General features: G+C 35.4%; 2 protein-coding genes across 2 annotated transcripts; one reads left to right on the top strand and one right to left on the bottom strand.

Moving 5' to 3' along the window:
• Window positions 1–2,903: 2,903 nt before the first annotated feature.
• Window positions 2,904–5,924, top strand: LOC128214545 (NADH dehydrogenase [ubiquinone] 1 alpha subcomplex subunit 7-like). Its single transcript, XM_052921064.1, has 4 exons — window positions 2,904–3,002; window positions 3,210–3,256; window positions 4,934–5,077; window positions 5,670–5,924. Exons 1-4 carry the CDS (start codon window positions 2,949–2,951, stop codon window positions 5,731–5,733), a joined length of 309 nt encoding a protein of 102 aa, XP_052777024.1. The 5' UTR covers window positions 2,904–2,948; the 3' UTR covers window positions 5,734–5,924.
• A 4,571-nt stretch (window positions 5,925–10,495) lies between these two features.
• Window positions 10,496–12,369, bottom strand: LOC128213038 (uncharacterized). Its single transcript, XM_052918519.1, has 2 exons — window positions 11,817–12,369; window positions 10,496–11,286 (listed from the first exon to the last, which is right to left on the bottom strand). The coding sequence occupies exons 1-2, from the start codon at window positions 12,250–12,252 to the stop codon at window positions 10,868–10,870; spliced, it is 855 nt and encodes a 284-aa protein (XP_052774479.1). The 5' UTR covers window positions 12,253–12,369; the 3' UTR covers window positions 10,496–10,867.
• Between the last annotated feature and the right edge of the window lie 5,074 nt (window positions 12,370–17,443).

The following is a 17,443-nucleotide window of genomic DNA, read 5'->3' as shown; positions in this document are numbered from 1 at the left end:
CACAAGGTATTCTTCTCTTGAAAACGAGATAATATGTTTTATTTTGTGCTTTTGGCTGCATGGCTGTCTTTGTGAGATATATCTATCATATAACAGAACACAACTTAACACGAAAAGAAGGGCATAGACACATGTGTCCATATAGTACAACCTGATGATATTCTTTTAACAAACTACAATTTGTGTAATATATTTGCGAAGTAAATCAAGTGGCGCTTAATTAAAAAATGACAGTGTCTGTTTCAGTGATGTCATTTGTTTGCCGCGTTTGTGGGAATGCGTTGAAAACACATGGGGGCTGAAATTGCATGAGCTGTTAAAAACAGTTTTACACCACGGAGAGCATGACGCACCATATGTAAGTGTATTCTATTAACATTTTTTGTTTATATTATTCTTTTATTATTCTATAATTAAGCAATTATCTACCAGTCACAAGCTTAGGCGTTTTTATTAACCATTATTATTATTTACCAAAATATTGCAATTACAAGTATTTTAAATTCAAATACAAATATATATACTTTTAATGGCATATATGTATTTATACAGGTGCACCACACATGGATCCGATAAGTAGTTTCTGTGCCCGAAATGCATGCAGGAGTTCACCACACATACGGACCTGAACAGGCATTGGCGAGGAGAAGATGGCACGACACGATATACGTGAGACATGTGTGGGATTTCAATGTAGTGAATATAATGCGCGTACAGATTTGTAATAATTCGTGGTTGTTATGGATATGCGCGCAGTGATTCAGATTATGTTTATGTTATGATTACATATTTAAATCGTTCTTTAAATAGTTCTTAAAAGAGGACAGTGTTATTTCTTAAATGGAGCGCGAAAACTTTTCTATGGTTCCATTCGAAGCGAGCAATAATTAATTTTGATTTTTAAAATTGCCACGAGACAAGGTTTCCATGATGCTACGGACGACAGTCGTCAACAAATGAATTCCATACGGGTACTTGTTTTATCTTTGCCCGTGCCAAATTTTAGGTCTACTTATCTGAGGTTGAAGAAAGTAGAATCTCAGGCAGATCATAACAAAAGTATTGTTTATTAATTAATCGTTATGTGATTTGATTACTTATCTGTGATTTTATCTGATTATCTGTGATCGCTTTTATTGTCAATCATTTCATTCAATGTATAAAACTAATCTGAGATATACAGTTATAGAATAAATGAAGAACATTTCCATCATGATGTCTTTATTTCTGTAAAATAGCACTTATACATACAGTTGACAGAATATTTTCACTGATATAAACATTGGTCCGGGTAGAGCAATACATTGCCATTGTATCATCACAATGGTTATCATTATCACAATATCTGTCATTAACAATTATCATGACAGTATTATCTTCACAACATGAAGAATGGTTAAATAAAAGGTTCATTGAACATGTTTAAATTATGTTCAAATTAAACGTTTATCCCCATGCGATCTGTTACAAGCATCTTAGAATCGTTGCGTCTGGCCCGCTCCCAGCGCACACCAATGGTTCCCTTCTGTAATGCATTTCTGTTCATCAAAACAGTCCCATACGGTACTGTACTCCGACTCTTTGTATCAAACGTGCGGTTCCTGGAATGTGACATTACAACAGCTGTTCTAAATGTTCGAGATAAACATTTAACAAGCATTGTTAAGTTGCATAGTTATTGGACCGTCTCTGGCCGGATGTGAGTTTGTTCGTGAACTCTTATTTCCCGAAACTCCAGCACACTATCGTGCCAATGTTTGTTACGTATCATAAATTTATAGAACTAAACGAAATATACGTTAGCTCCTTATTAAAAGATGCCTACGTGCGTTTGCCATTTTAGGTAGACTACGTACGTTTGCCTTATGAAAACGCCAACGTGCGTTTGCCAAATTTGAAATACTTCAGAAAATGCATTCTTGTACAATTTGCATCGCACAAAATATTCATAAAACAAATAAAAACCATTATTGAACAATTGAAAGTCAAACAATTGAAAAAAAGTGGCTTTTTATCTAAATACCTGTGGTCACGTGACTTTTTTTGCTCATCACCGGTGGTTCAGTTGCCATGAGGAAAATGGTGCGGATCAGCCTTGTGTATCCGACGATGACCAGTTGCAAGCGTTAAATAAGTAATATTGTAGATTTAAGCTCGACTATTTGAAGAATAAGGAGGCTTAACTACTCGACCCGGCGTCGGCGTATTGTTAAAGTTTTAGGGCAAGTTATCATGTTTACTTTTTGATTTTACTTTTTATTGCTTTAACAGGCACATACTACATCATTATTGCTTTGACAGGCACATACGACATCATTATTGTATTCATTTCAAGGCAAAGCGGTGCAGTCGAGCGCGCTGTCCTACAACAGCTCTTGTTGTGAGTCATAGTCTGGAAAAAATCATAGTGAAAAACCCACAATAAAGGTTGGTGGCCAATCTCCTTCACTAGCTATATAGCTAGGAGGGCTTTGACTTTTGATGTATATATGAGCTGTGGTTATATAACCAGGTGTAAATGTCTCCGTCAATTTCATAGTCTTTATTTCTAAAAAGAGGCTGTTAATGGGGAACTATGTTTGATATGAAGGTATGTCAGTTACTTCCTCAACTCGTATATAGCATCAGTCTATTCTTCCTACTAACGAATTGCAAAATATGTTTTAAAAATCAAAAACAAAAACTAATAGTTTATAAAGATTTATTTTTGAATTATCACATTATTATGTTTTTGTTTTAAAATGTGTGACTCTTTTAGACTGTCTGTTGTCTGGTACCCAGCGTACTCTGCACAACAAGAGCACTGAAATGGTTAGGGCAGGTAACCCAGGCTAGACAGTCTAGAGCTTGATAACTGGTACTATGTAACCTGAAATATTTCAGAACTGTTGACTGTTTCATATCTTAGTTATTCAGACGCTCATAAAAAGAATAGTATCTAAAACAAAATGGCTGGAGAATACACTCCAATTATTCGATATGTATTTAATCTCCTTGGACGGGTACTGTATGGTTTATTTACGATCATAACTTTCATTATTACCCCCTCCCTTTGCCATACCATTATCACTTCTTTGTAATTTTGTTTTTAAATGCAGCGAAATACGGATTATCAATAATGTCGCAAATAATTAATTTTGTTTGCCCTTGAAAATCACTAGTTCGACCAAGTTAATCTAATGCCAAATTGTATTGGCTTTTAATTTCAGAGGAACGTAAAAGATGCTCTAAGAATGCCTGGTGATTTATCTGCAAGGTGAGTTTTGTTCACTTGTTTTGGAAATTTATGTGCCACTAGGTTGGGTATAAAAGACTGACCCGACCAATTCGGGACCAATGGAAGTCTCCGGCCTGATCTGGAGAAGAAATTCGGGTATAAAAAACTGGCAGATCATCATCTGGATGGTGTATAAAGATATGAAAATATGTTTTGTTTCGTGAAGTGCATTAATTTAAGGAATGAATTGCGGGGTTGATGTCATTATCTGGGTATGAACGCAATTGGGCTGGTCAAAGTTGATGACATCAACCGCGCAATTTATTACTTATATTTACACCAATGGTGCATTATTTCATCGAAGAATTGTAAATACAATACTTCATTTCATTCAGTAATCCTTTCTTACCTATTCCGTATATAGAACAACCCGACTGTAACCGGAAACGTTGTATTAAACAATGTCACGCTAACGCAGGAAAAGGTCAACCACTTGCAATCACTTTTAAATGTAAAATTGAAACACTTATGGCAACGATACATTTAACATATCATTAATTAACACTTTCTAAAATGTTTATTTATATTTTACGTCACAACTATTAAACCCTTCAAATTGAAAGAAAGATCGTGATCATTGCAAGTGTATTAAATAAACAGATTTGAATGAATTATAAGTTTAATTCATTTTTAACACTCACATTAGTGATCAACAGCGGGTGCAGGTTTACAAATATCTAGGTTTCCTTTTCGTGCAGTGATAAGCCAACTTGATTCTCACTAAGTCAACTTGGTTTGAATTCCTGTCAGGCGGCATGTGTGCTTGGCCTGTGATCACCAAGCTGGACAAGTGGGTTTTCTCAAGACTCTCATGTTTCTTCCCACAATCTGGCACAACTTCATGTCAACAAGAGTGACTCCAAGTATAAGTTTATATAACTTTCACAACATAAACATTATAAAATAAATAAAGTTAAAAGTAAATATCTACAGTTAACCATTGAATTCAGTTCAATAAAAACAATGATTTTTGAATAATAGGCCATTTGATTTCTTGTGATAAAAAATGTCTTTGTTAAAACTGTAGTTGGAGCACTTTTAAAGCAATAAAATATTGGAGATAAAATGGATGCTGATGTACATTTGTAAAGGAAAATAGAGTGCATTTCAATTGAATATTTCAATATCAAGATTTAAAGGTAGGAACTTATTAAAAAGTTCACTTTAATGTTATTAAACTGAATACATCATTTAAATAACCAACACGCAGCCATTTAATTTAGATTGTTTTTAACTCACCGTTAATCTTTTTGTTTATGGTTTTGACAGTCTAATTTTATATCAATAGGAAGAAAAATGTTCTTTAACCTTTCAAATGGTTAAACATCGTTTTGAACTGATGAAGTTTTTTAATTTTAGTTACGGTATTTATCTAATTTAAGCCAATTGATGTTGTAAGTGCTTTTATTAAGCATTGAAATTTGATTGAACCTTGAAAATTGTTATCAGAATACAAACATGCAAAGTAAGGCCCATAACTCTGCCTTTAATAACTGTTGAGTAATGTCCTTTTTTTAAAAACAAAGTCTTAACTGACTTGTGTGTTGATGTTTGCTCGGCATCATTGTTGCAGGCATCCCATGGTCACCATCTGACATTGTGACCCATTCTCAATGTGGGAACTGGAAGAATATGCTAACTTCTCTTTTATTTCAGAACACAACCTCCCCCAGTGCTGCCAGAAGGGCCATCGCATAAACTGGCGGCCAACTATTATTGCACGAGAGATGGGAGAAGAATGGCAGCTCCTCCAACAACTGTATATTCTGGCTCACAAAAACTCATAACTTCTGGTTCACAGTAAGTATAAAAATAATTGTTCTTTTATTGACCCATTAAAATGTACAGTCATGTAGTATGAATGGACATCAAGGTTTTTAAAGTTAAGGAATAATCCTGAAATCAGGATTGAGAGCTTTCACCATTAGACTACATTACTGTACATAGGAAGAACCATAAAATGACTTAATTTCTTGAGGTGTCTTAGCCCCTTTACCCTGCTTTGGACATGAATCCCTCATACTCAAACAGACCCCCTGCTATTTTTGAGGATTGAAATTATCAGCTGTAAAAACCTCGGCTATGTATTTATAAAATGTATTTGAAATAGAATTGTCATTGAATTTTTATGGATTTTTTCACATACTCAAATCCTATATATAAATACATATATTTACAGGAACTTTGTATGAGTTTTTTTTTTTAATTTGTGACATTCTTAGCTTTTCCCCATTAAATATACATGTATATGGATGAAAATTAGTAATGTACATTCATGATTGTTGTATTAACATTGTTTAATAAGAAGTACTTTAAAAGTTTCAGTTGCAAGAACTGGCATTTGTTAGTTGTGTTTGAAATTTTGGTTTCAAATTTCCTTTTTTTCTTTCAGAGTTACACAGAAGACCCCTGTTGCTGCACCTAAAATGCCTGGGAATGTTGAAATGTTTGAATAATTTCTAAAGGACAGGAAGCTTGTTTTAGACTATTAAATTAAGTGTTTTCTTTTGCTTAATCGGACATTTAGAGATAATGGGTAGTTGCCAATTGCAAAGACTTACAATTTCTGTCGGATATACTTACCATTCTTCTTTGCATGAAAATTAGTGTAATTTATGTTTGTTTTACAAATAAATATTGAAACCTCTATTTAGTTTAAGTAATTAACTGTATTATTCCACATATGTTTAGCTTATACATTGTTTTAAAGCTAACCTCATAAAGTTAAAATCTAATTGATACCACATTCTTAATTTGCCATCTTACACTATAAGTAGCCGAATTTTCTATGCAAAAAATTTGGCCTATAGGTTTGCAAAACCTAGGCATTCAGTTGTCGTTAACAAATTTCCGTTTTTGTTGTCGTAAATGCAACCGTTTTTAACTAATCTTAATGAAACTTGGTCAGAATATTTGTCAGCATGATCTTTAGACCAGTTTGAATATGGGTTATCTCTGGTCAAAAACCAGATCACTAGAGGTCAAATACCGGTATTAAGCATTTTGTGTTAAAGTTTTGTATTCCTTTCTAGTATTCACCACTGTTCATCCAATCTTCAAGAAGCTTAAGAAGAATATATCTCAGCATGATATTCAGGACCAGTGTAAATATGGATCAATTCTGATGAAAAATAGTTAAAATCAAGAAGAAAATTACATTTATCAATTCAATAGTGTTTATCCAATATTCATGAAACTGTAAGAATATCTGTCAAGTTGATCTTGATGACCCCTGAATGTGGGTCATCTCTGGTCAAAAGTGTGTCACTGGGTCAAATGTTAAGACCATAATTTTATGTTAATTTTCTTATTCCTACCATAAATTCAACAGTATTTACCGGATCATCACGAATATTTATCAGCGTGATATTTAGGACCAGTGTGAATTTAGATCATATCGGGTCAAAAACTAGGTTGGGCCAGAGTGAATATAGGTCTGCAGCATTTACTCTTTCTTTATTAACATACATGTACATCCTGCTGCAAATTCTCATTTGTAAAGAATAAAACAAGAATGCAAATGAATAAAACAAATAGCCTGCGTTGTCCATTCCATCCAAACACACGCATTTAACTTATATAGATAAAAATAGTTTTATCCACGACGTTTTATAAAATGTGTAGATAGATTAAAATGTAGCTGGTCTATCATGTATTAAAGCTGCACTTTCACAGATACACCATTTTTACAACTTTTTTTACATTTTTTTTTGTCTTTGAAAGAGCAAATTTTTGCATAAATATCTGCAAACCAATGATATAAGATTGCGGACAAAAAATCAGATCGTAGATTTTTATATTTCCGTTCGAAAATAAATGTTTTATTGCTTAAACCGTAACTAACGGTTTAAGAAAAATCCACAAATGATCATCGTAATGGAAGGCATAATCGCCGTTGATTAATATAGAGCGTATTGCTGCTGTGGAGGAAACTGTAAAAGAATATACATGTAGGTGAATTGGTTAGAGTTATTTCCAGAGGTCAGTTATTAAAGGCTTAAACCATAGCTATTGTTCTTGACCAACTTACATAACTTCTTGAAAGATCTGGTGACAAGTCTGACTGGCAGATTTTGAAACAATCGAACCTAGACTACACGTGTATTTTTATATATTCTCAAACCTTTCCGACATCGTTTATGTTCCACGGAATGAGTTGTATACAGAATATTTTTTTGAAAATTTTCACTTCTGAATTTTTAAATCGACTTTTCGAAGAATAAGGAGGCTTTACTAAAAACCTGCCCCGGGGTCGGCGTTAGCGTCGGCGTCCGGTTCAAGATTTAGGGCAAGTTGGGCTTTTCACTTTTAACTCCAATACCCTTCATTTAATTCACTCAATGCTTCACACAGTTGTTCAGGATCATCACACAATGAGGTCACTTTATTTCATATTATCCGAAATACTAATTATGGCCCCTGATTGACTAAGGAACTTCGGTTAACGTTTTTGGACACATTGTGTCCGGTTAAAGTTTAGGGTAAGTTGGGATTTTTACTTATAACATCTATACCATTCATTCAATTGACCTAATACTTCATACAATCATCGACGACCATATTCCAATTAAGTCATATAACACCATTTCATCCTAAATACTAATTGTGGCCCCTGATTGACTTTGGAACTTGGGTTAAAGTTTTAGGGCCTATCGTGTCTGGTGGAAGTTTAAAGGCAAGTTGGGATTTTAACTAAGCAGTTCTATACCCTTCATTTAATACTTTACACAGTTATTTATTGTCATCCAACAATTAAGAAACATGACACCATATCAACTTTAATTTGCAAAATTTGGCCCTTGATTGACTTTTTATTGCTTTTGACAGGTATATAGTTATATTTTTAGCCAAAGTGAAACATGTTTATTAGAATGATATACGCCGTTGTTGGGGCGGGCCGGAATGAGGGTGGCGTCAAACTCACCTATGGTATAGAATATTTTTAGTCACATTTGACAAATGGTGACCAAACTTGGTAAATAGCAGAGTTTATGGAGACCTTTAGTGGGTTTGCGTTAAGGGCCTCTAGGGTCAATGGAACTGTTACTAAAATAGAAAAGTGGTTGGTACTGAATAACTTCAGTTTGGGTTGACATAGTGCAAACAGTGGTATATATGAAGAGTTTATAGAGACCTTCAATGGAATTGTGTTTGGGGCTCCGACAGACATGGTCAAGGACAAGTTCGGTGTCACTAAATTAAAAAAAAAAATGTTGTTATTAACTTATTTAGTAACTAAAGTTAGGGTTGACATATTGTGACTGAACTTGGTAAATAGGAAGAGCTTATGGAGACCTTTCATTGGATTGCGTTTGGAACCCCAAGGGTTAAGGCCACTAGCTGTTACTAAAAAGATAAGCATTTGGTACTGAATAACTTTTAAGTTAGGGTTGACATATTGTGACCAAGTTGGTATGTTGGAAGTGTTTATGGGGGGTTTCAATTGGTTTATATTTGTTGCCCCTAGGGTCAAGGTCAGGGTCACTGTTATTAAAAATGAAAACAAAAGTTTAAATTGAATCCCACTTTAAGAACATGAAGCCTTCTTTCAATCATTGAAAACCTGGTTCCGTCGCATTGCGGCGTTTCTTGTTTACTTTTAATTTTCTTTTTTTGCTTTTGACAGGCACATATTACACGATCATTGTATTCATGTCTAAGGCAATGTGGCGTATAGTCGACAGCTCTTTTGTTTCATAGAATTTGTTTTTCACAAGTATTCAATAAACGTTTAATGCTGCGTCTAACTCTATATAACCTTAAATTGAGAATTGGTTCAAAGCTGCCCCTTTCTTGTTCAGATTATAAATGAAAGGTTAACGTAAAATTGTTTTTCATTTTCTTCGCTTCGACGAACAAGTACCATATTAAGTTCTAAAGAGCGTATATAAAGTGACGATCATATGTTCAGTTTAAAATCTTCTGTGTGCATGCAATTAAGAACTTTAGTGATAACCAGTAGACGTTGAAGCTCCGAGAGGAGATCGTTACCTGGACCCGCTGATACGCTAACAACTTGACTATTCATCTCAATCATTCAGCTCAGATAAAATGAACGGTTATGACCCGGATCAGATGATTATCGAGGCTACATTGCCATCTGAGATGTATTGGTGGTGTGTAAGCTCATTAATACTTGCACTCGGGTCTCGCCCATTCGACGAGTGCTACGAAAAGATTGTTAGTCATTTTATGTTTTTTAGAGCATAGTGCACAGACAGAATGTAACCCTGGTTAGAGCTACCCTGTGTCTTTTACATACGCCAGTGTATATCAATTTCATTTCAACTAGGATGTGTAACATTGAGACGATTATTATACAGCATACAAGCTCATGTCCTATTGGTCCAAATTTCAAAGTCACACTCGGACAGTCATGCATACAGACACAAAGTATGAGCTGGATGTGTTGAGCTTTTAGAGAAGTGTTTGAACTAAATAGCAATAACGTTCATTTGTAAAGGTAAGAAAAAAATCCTGCTCGTCATCTTTTCAGCACTGGTGTAAGTTATTTTCTTTTGGAGTTTTAAACCATAATCGTGAAATAGCCAAGACATAAATAAGATAGCAATAATTGTATGGTCATGATTGATGCCACTGGCTGTGCACTACGTAAATTTCTTGCCAAAATCCTACATTTCAAACACACAGAATCACATCAATATTATGCAAAAAGCTACAGAAACATGCTCGGTAGCAAACAGTTTAAACATAAACCCGGTTTAGTGACAATGGGCAACGCCAAAGACATAGAACGCAAACTCACAAACAAGAAACATAGAACAGCACACAACTCTACAAACAGCACAGTGCATAAATACTATATATATATATATATATATATATAAAAATTGGTATGTTTATCAAGAATTGTTAGGTACCGCCTTGGAACGGTCAGTAAACTGTAAATTTACTGGGAATCTTAACTTTAAAGAGTTGCAATAGACTAGAACAGTTAAAATGCATAGTGCAAACTACTGGCGACACATAAAAAATCAATGTCTTGACTTAACATGTGTTTCCTTTTACACCAAAAGCCATGACCTAGATGTTGCACATCTTATTTCTGTTTCAGCTGAAAAAGATGTTGCAATTGGGTAAAACCAAAAATAATAACAATTATATTCATGCGCGTTATCCTAAAGAAAGTGCGGTAGGTATAGGCCAACTATTAAATGCTACTATCTTCGCGGGAAACGATTTAAATAACACACGAGGTTATGGTTGTAAACCACTTATTTACACAGTGTGTTATGACACTATCACATGTTTTTCATTAAAAAACAAAACCAGAGGTTTTACAAAGGGTCATAAACAACGAGTCAATAATTGAAAGCAACTGCCTTCATTCATATAAAAAAAACCTGGCACGATTGTAAAAAAAAACATCCCTTGCGTCAATGTCCACGTGTATCGCCACTACATTGAATTTTCACTGTTTTTGTTAAAATGTGCCAAGAGCGCCAAAGCGGCACTTTAAACACACGAAACCCCATTACGACTTTGCGAGGTCCAGCGTGCACATCAGGTTGATACAACCTTTCGTTTCTAAAATCTAACTTGATTTCGCCCTGAATACAGAGCTTCTCTCTAATCGATTTGAATCAGAAGACCACTAAAAGACGACTGCGGGTCAAACTTGGATGCTGAAGAACACGACATAAGCCCCACTGTGTCGCCTGTGACCAATTTTATAAACGCACTATTACTGACCCCATAGCTTCCAATATCCGCACCACCGCTTGAGGTTGGGTCTTCCGGGTCAATCTTCGCGATAATTCCGGTGCTCGCGCCATTTTTGCCCAGTGTACAGTAGCATTGGTCGACTCGTGTTGAACTTCTGAGTTTCACGAGATGGAAGATGAAATGGTACAACCCAGACTTTGGACAGGTGAACAAACCAGTTGCTGTGTCAAAACCATTGCCTATGTTTGTTACGACCGTCGTGAACGTTTGTGTACTTGATACGGGACCATCCGCCGGACCGTGGGCAGTAAATGCAACAACATCTGAAAATGATTTAGTTCACATCAAGCCTTGATATGAATGATATCTGCTATGAAACGGTTGAACAACATTTGAAATAAGTACGCATATTCTGACATTACTGTACAAAAATATCGATGGCAATGCTAGCCAGTAGATACAACATTTTCCACATAATGCCATATGAAGGTATTTAGAAGGAAGTGTGCGTCAGGTTTTCGGTAAGGGAGGACAAAATGAAACATATACAAATTAAATCATCCTTTCACCCAGCGTATGTATAGCATGTTCCTATATCAAGGAATAACCCATTACGGTACTCTCGGACTCTTCATAATTGATGTATGGAGAGATGTTTAGACATCTGCGGTTTACAGAAAAGCTGCCGAGTTTACAAAAAACACCCAGCTTTTAACGAAAATATTACAGAAATCTAATATTTCAATACTTCTATAAGTCGATACCCAATATCGATAATGTTTTTTCCGAAATAATGATTAACTGCCATTTTTTATGAAAAAGGTATACAACACAATAATGTTATATAATTTACCTTTCGTTGCTGATTTTTTAATCTCCTCTGTGGCATCTGAAGCTTGCTGTAGGATGACTCTGGCGTCTTCTTGAAGTTTTTGAACAACTGATCGGATATTGTCATTCTTTTCCTTGGAGGCATTTATTTCTGACTTGAACTCATCTACGATCTGACGCGTTGTGTTTTCAAACGTGTGAAATGCTGTCTGAAACTCATCCGCGTATTTTATGAGCACGTTATCTAACGTAGAATTCAATATTTGCTCTTTCTTTGCGAAGTCCTGAACTATACTTGTTACGCGCTCATCAAATTTGGCCACAGTGTCTTCAATCCTCAAAAACTTCAACAACATTTTTTCATCGTAGTCAAACCGTGACAAACAGACGGGTTCATCACAGTAAACAATACATATCATTGCCAGAAAGATAAACGAGATCATCAATTTAGTTTGCATTATTTCGTGTCGTTATTAACTCAGTCAAACCAAAGAGTGTTATTGAAGCAAAGTGTAATGTGCGTTTGTTTTCGAATGACTGTTCCTTCCTCATACTACGTTTCTAGCTACAGTGCAGAAAATTATTGTAATCTTCATCATGGGCATGTTTTAGATTACGCTATAATGTTTCGATGAGAATATCAAACTGTATCCGGGTTGTTTGTGATAAAAGCTTGTTGTTGCTGGCTCGGTGCCGCATACTTTAGTGTGTTTTTTTTATAAATAAAAGGTTTCGCATAATGATATATGTCGGTGAAATATTTGCATATAAAATCATAAGCCTCGTGACATTTGAAAAGAAAACAATTTGATATTCGTGACTAAGGCTCGACGTCGCTATTTTAAAAGTAATGCGGCGTATATGTGACATTAACTCAGACTAAATAGATCACAGTTTGACAGTATTTGCAGACCAAAACAACTGGTATATTAAAAATATAAACTTGTGTTGTTTAGCCGTTACTAAAAGTAAAAATCGAAAGATTTAAAAAAGTGACCAGAAATCAGTGCACTCCTTAATTGTGGCTAATTTGGAACACCTCGGTCATTTTTTTGATGGTCACAGTTGCAATGTTAGAATCATGACATTCAACTTGTATACTTAAACAAACTGCATACATTCAACAACGTTAGAAACAAATACGTTTATATAAGAAAAATAATTTTTTGTTAACTACTGTGTATTCATTTACAAACGATCATATCTGGTACGAGTACAAGCAATGCGGTTAAAATGTAAACAAAATATAGATTGAGTATAAATAGATCCAACATTTGGCCTGTTTTTAAAATCACAAATCTTTCAGCTTAAAAAGATTTAAGGATGGATATTAAGTATCCAATGGTTTGAGATGGATTAACCATATGCGTTGATTCACTGTCATGGGAAAATAAAAATAAAACAATTTGTTATATTCAATTAACATTTTTACACAGTGGTAAGTGCTAACATTGTTTGGAAAGTAGCGTGGCGGATATTTAGATGGTAGCTTGTAGGTAAGGATTGACCCAATCATCGGAGCAACCATGTCTAAGTCACACAACTGTTTCAGATAATGTAAGCAAAATCTGTTAGAACTTTATATTACATGATAAATTGAATACCTCCTCTAAGCAATACTTTCCAAATACTTTTTCTAGCAAGCAACAGTGAAATATAATATGTTTATCAACTACACAAAGCTAAACCATGATGTAATTTCCATGTAAATAATGTTGCTTACAACTTTGCTGTTTAAAATTATACTAGTATAATATTTTATTCATATTCCTGAACCAGCTAAACATTAAGCAGTGCTATGTGAACTAGTGGAACCATGCGCGTGTGGACTGGCCCTACAACTTAGAAAACTACTTGAAGTTATCATTGTAATAAGTGTTCTAATTTAGCTTACTTTTTAGTCTGCATGAATAAACGGCTTTTGTTATGGGGTTATGATTGTTCGCTATTTATATCAGAAAATAGGTCATTGAGCTAATGTTTTATTTTTTTTATCATATACTCGACATTGCATAAACATTATTGTATCTTATATGTTGTATTTTGTATTTTGCAGGAATGGTGTCATTGTATAGGTTGAAAACAATATTAATATTCAACAGAGATCAATTGTCCGTAGAAGAAAAACTTCCAAGGGTCTCTGGAGAGAATCCTTCAACGCAAAGTCAGTGCTCGAACATACAACTTATAAGCAGGTGGTAAAACAATATATGTGTAATAAAGGTAACTGTCATGAAAAAGGAACCACTATAAGTCATGACTGATCCAATGAGACCAGGGAGTGATGGGTGATAAAGGGGACACTGTTATCAACTCAGCAGTACAACAAACTAATGCAGTGCTACTCACTGACTCTAAAAGTATATCAGACAGTCACCAAACTTCACAGAAATGCCTATGTATGAAACGTTTAATGTTTTAGTTATAATTATCTGACTAGTATAAGTACAGTTATGGCCTACTTATGGACTTAACAACCGAGGGTATTTCCAGCTCGTTGTATACAATACTGTTAAGACCAAACAGCCTTGTACATTCCAACATGAATAACGCAACGCCATTGGTCCAGGACTCAGTTCACGCGACGATCCATTGTTATCCATTGTAGGTCACTATTGATATAGTTCCTAAATGGTGTTATTCTCCGAATTCGATAAATAAATGAAACATTTCCCACATATTGATCAATGTAAGCAGGTTATGTGATATATACGTTACAAAAAAATTCACACAAAGTTCAATTACATCACAACCATTGACTTTCCCAACACATTCGGAACTCCTCGGCCATATCAATCGAAAACAACCTCGGATGTATGCCGGTTCATCTGTTGAAGTAGTTCGTATTTTTTTTTAAATGATATCATTACTGAAATGTAGTGTTTTAGAGTTGTATTTATTAATCTAAGTTTAAATTGATTGCCAGTGAAGTATATTATTGCAAACATAATTAAGATTCCCAAGAGTTAAGTCATAAAGTTTAACTGCTAAATAAAATTACTACGCGATCTACTTGCAGCGGACTTAAACGTACCGCTTTTGAGTATGTAAACCGTCCAAATACATCCGAGGTTGTTTTCGATAAAAATGGCAGAGGAGCTCCGAATGTTTCCCAACAGTGCAACAGCAACAACAGCAAAGGCAACGGGCTGGTGTTGAAAATGATAAAAATGATGATGTCACTCGTACTAGGTCTGAGGAAGACAAATCGATAAACATGTATATAGGAAATATGACAAGTAAACTAATGAAAACAGTGCCTCTACTGCAGTTATTGTGTAAACATTCATATTTCGTTATTTTCATATAATCTGTTTTTATTCGTTTTGTGTGAAATAGAAAAACTGTAGAAATTCTGCCATGGATTTATAATAACATTAAACACACGTGTTCTTTCAACATTTAATCTAATGTTTCAAGTGAAAAACAGCTCCAATTTACCCCCCAATATGTTGATAAACTTAACCGACTAAAAAATAGAGTGTCAGCCATAATCATTCAGACCTACAACCTATGGAGAAAATTTGACCAATTAACGGGACATTTATCTACCAGGAAACACCCAGAAACGATTCCTCTCCAGGCACACCTAATATTTTATCGCATGTTATCACCGTGAGTCAATGCTATAGTATTTCATACATAAATTGTTTCTCTTTAGTATATTGCAGAACTTTAATTTGCTTTCTAAAGTGAAATTGTATTAAAATTGATTATTTCAATTTAATTCATGAATATTATATACACTACTCAAACACTACAATAGACAATGAGATAAATTGCATTACTTCCCTTTAATTATAAACCTATTGCATGTAGTGTTTATTATGTACTGATGTTTTACGTCTTGATAGCACTTGTTAATCGAACTTAAAAGTCACACACGGAGTCAAGTTTCTCAGAAGGTTCGTGAAATTCTGGCTGTCCATATACAAGTCGAACCCCGTTGGCTCGAACTACCAGGGACCAGCGCAAATACCTCGCGCCTCGGAAATTTCGAGCCAAGCGGGAATGTTTACCTTTGTTTGAAGACATTGATCAGTCCTTAACATTTAGTTCGAGCGTCGATGAATTCGAGCCAAACGATTTCGAGCCAACGGGTTTCGACTGTACTCAATGTTGTGAAGAATACGGTAACCTGACCGATCAAACCGTTCCCTAATTCTAGCAGTCCATTACGAGGTTCTTGGCTTTGAAGTAACGGTCGGAACAAGTCCTATATCGTCACTGGTTAAGTGAAATCACTGGTGCCAAGCTAGTGGTTAGGTCGTGGAATTTTCAATGACACAGTTAGCTTGGGTTCAAAACACAGTTTAAATGCGTTGCTCCTCTCTCTGCCGATTGTGAGACGGAGGACCTCGAACGCCAAAATCACCCAAAACTGCAAATTTTAACTCGAACAGCTTCATCTGGGCGGCACGTCGTGTATCCTCGGTTTGGTCTTGGTGTCCCTGTCATGAGGTCGCAATCGTTCTAGAGGTCCTGTTACACTGTGTAGTAGTCGGCCACGCTAGTCAGTCTTCAAGCGCGGACGAGTTGGGCAGGCTGAGCGACAAATAAGAACCCGTGTGTATGTACCAGGTCTTGCTTGATGCGTTCAAACAGTCTTCTTCGTCCCAGAGCTAAAGAAACAGCACTAAAATAATTGTATTGTCACTGCCATCACCCTTTGCTTGCCGTTCTTCTCTTTAGCTTAATTTATCTGACAGCATCACACCAGTATCATTCGCGTATATTGTTACTCAATTTTGGTAGCGTAATCACCCTACACATGTACATGTATACATCCAAAAGCGTAAAATAAACTAACAAATGTGTTTCCAAGTAACGTGTTAAGCCTTATGCAAAAAAGAAAAATGACAAAAAAAATAAAAAATAATAGAGGTTGAAAAGTTTTTCGGCTTTAGGGTTTGAAAAGTCTTCAATATGGCTATTAAAATGTTCAGTTAGGGGTTTAAAAGTGTTTGATATAGGGGTTGGAAAGTCCAAACAGGTAGGGGTTGAAAAGTTTTTGAAAAAGAGGTTAAAAATTCTAACGGGGTTGAAAAGTCTTCGTTTTTAAAAGGCCGGTTGAAAAGCAGGAAGGAAATTGACATTGGGGCCGCGAAAGGGGTGGGCTCGGGAGGGGTGTTCCCTCCCTTCGAGATTTTCTCAATTTTAAGCATTGAAAGACTCGATTTCCAGTGAGTTCAGGTATTATTTTCATGTTTTTATCTAAACCTTTATCGGTTAAAATAGTTGATAGATATAAAACTATTATCGTTTAGTAACATTTATTCACTATTACATTTATAGACACTGACATATGGGCAAGATCGTGACCTCCAGAAGCTGACATGTCTTTGTCAGAGCCCTGCTTAGGTTGTCATTGTGCTTTAACAGTTCATACCCAAGTGTCACACCATAGAGAAAGTCAAATGAGGCTATCTGACTCTTAACACTTAAAGTCTTGGTGTTGAAAGGTCCTGCTCCCACTGGAGTTAGTCAGGCTTTCGCGCTCTTCCAAATGGTATTACCCATAATGAGAAACACTTTGACTAACGTTGATATTAATTGCTTCGTCCCGCTGGGTTATAATGCAGACTCGCGTCTTGTGTCACACGAGACTCGTCTTATTGAAACCATAATAATATTGACGCTCGTCAATCA

The sequence above is a fragment of the Mya arenaria genome, chromosome 13, assembly GCF_026914265.1.
Source record: "Mya arenaria isolate MELC-2E11 chromosome 13, ASM2691426v1".
In the NCBI taxonomy this organism is placed as follows: domain Eukaryota; kingdom Metazoa; phylum Mollusca; class Bivalvia; order Myida; family Myidae; genus Mya; species Mya arenaria.
Note: the sequence above shows the minus strand (reverse complement) of the source record. Positions and strands in the feature narration are given on the sequence as shown.

Coding starts and splice junctions, on each gene's coding strand:
- LOC128214545 (XM_052921064.1), top strand. CDS start 2,949: ATGGCTGGAGAATACACTCCAATTATTCGATATGTATTTAATCTCCTT. Junction 3,003..3,209: donor TATTTAATCTCCTTGGACGG/GTACTGTATGGT, acceptor TTTTAATTTCAG/AGGAACGTAAAAGATGCTCT. Junction 3,257..4,933: donor CCTGGTGATTTATCTGCAAG/GTGAGTTTTGTT, acceptor CTTTTATTTCAG/AACACAACCTCCCCCAGTGC.
- LOC128213038 (XM_052918519.1), bottom strand. CDS start 12,252: ATGCAAACTAAATTGATGATCTCGTTTATCTTTCTGGCAATGATATGT. Junction 11,287..11,816: donor TAAAAAATCAGCAACGAAAG/GTAAATTATATA, acceptor AATCATTTTCAG/ATGTTGTTGCATTTACTGCC.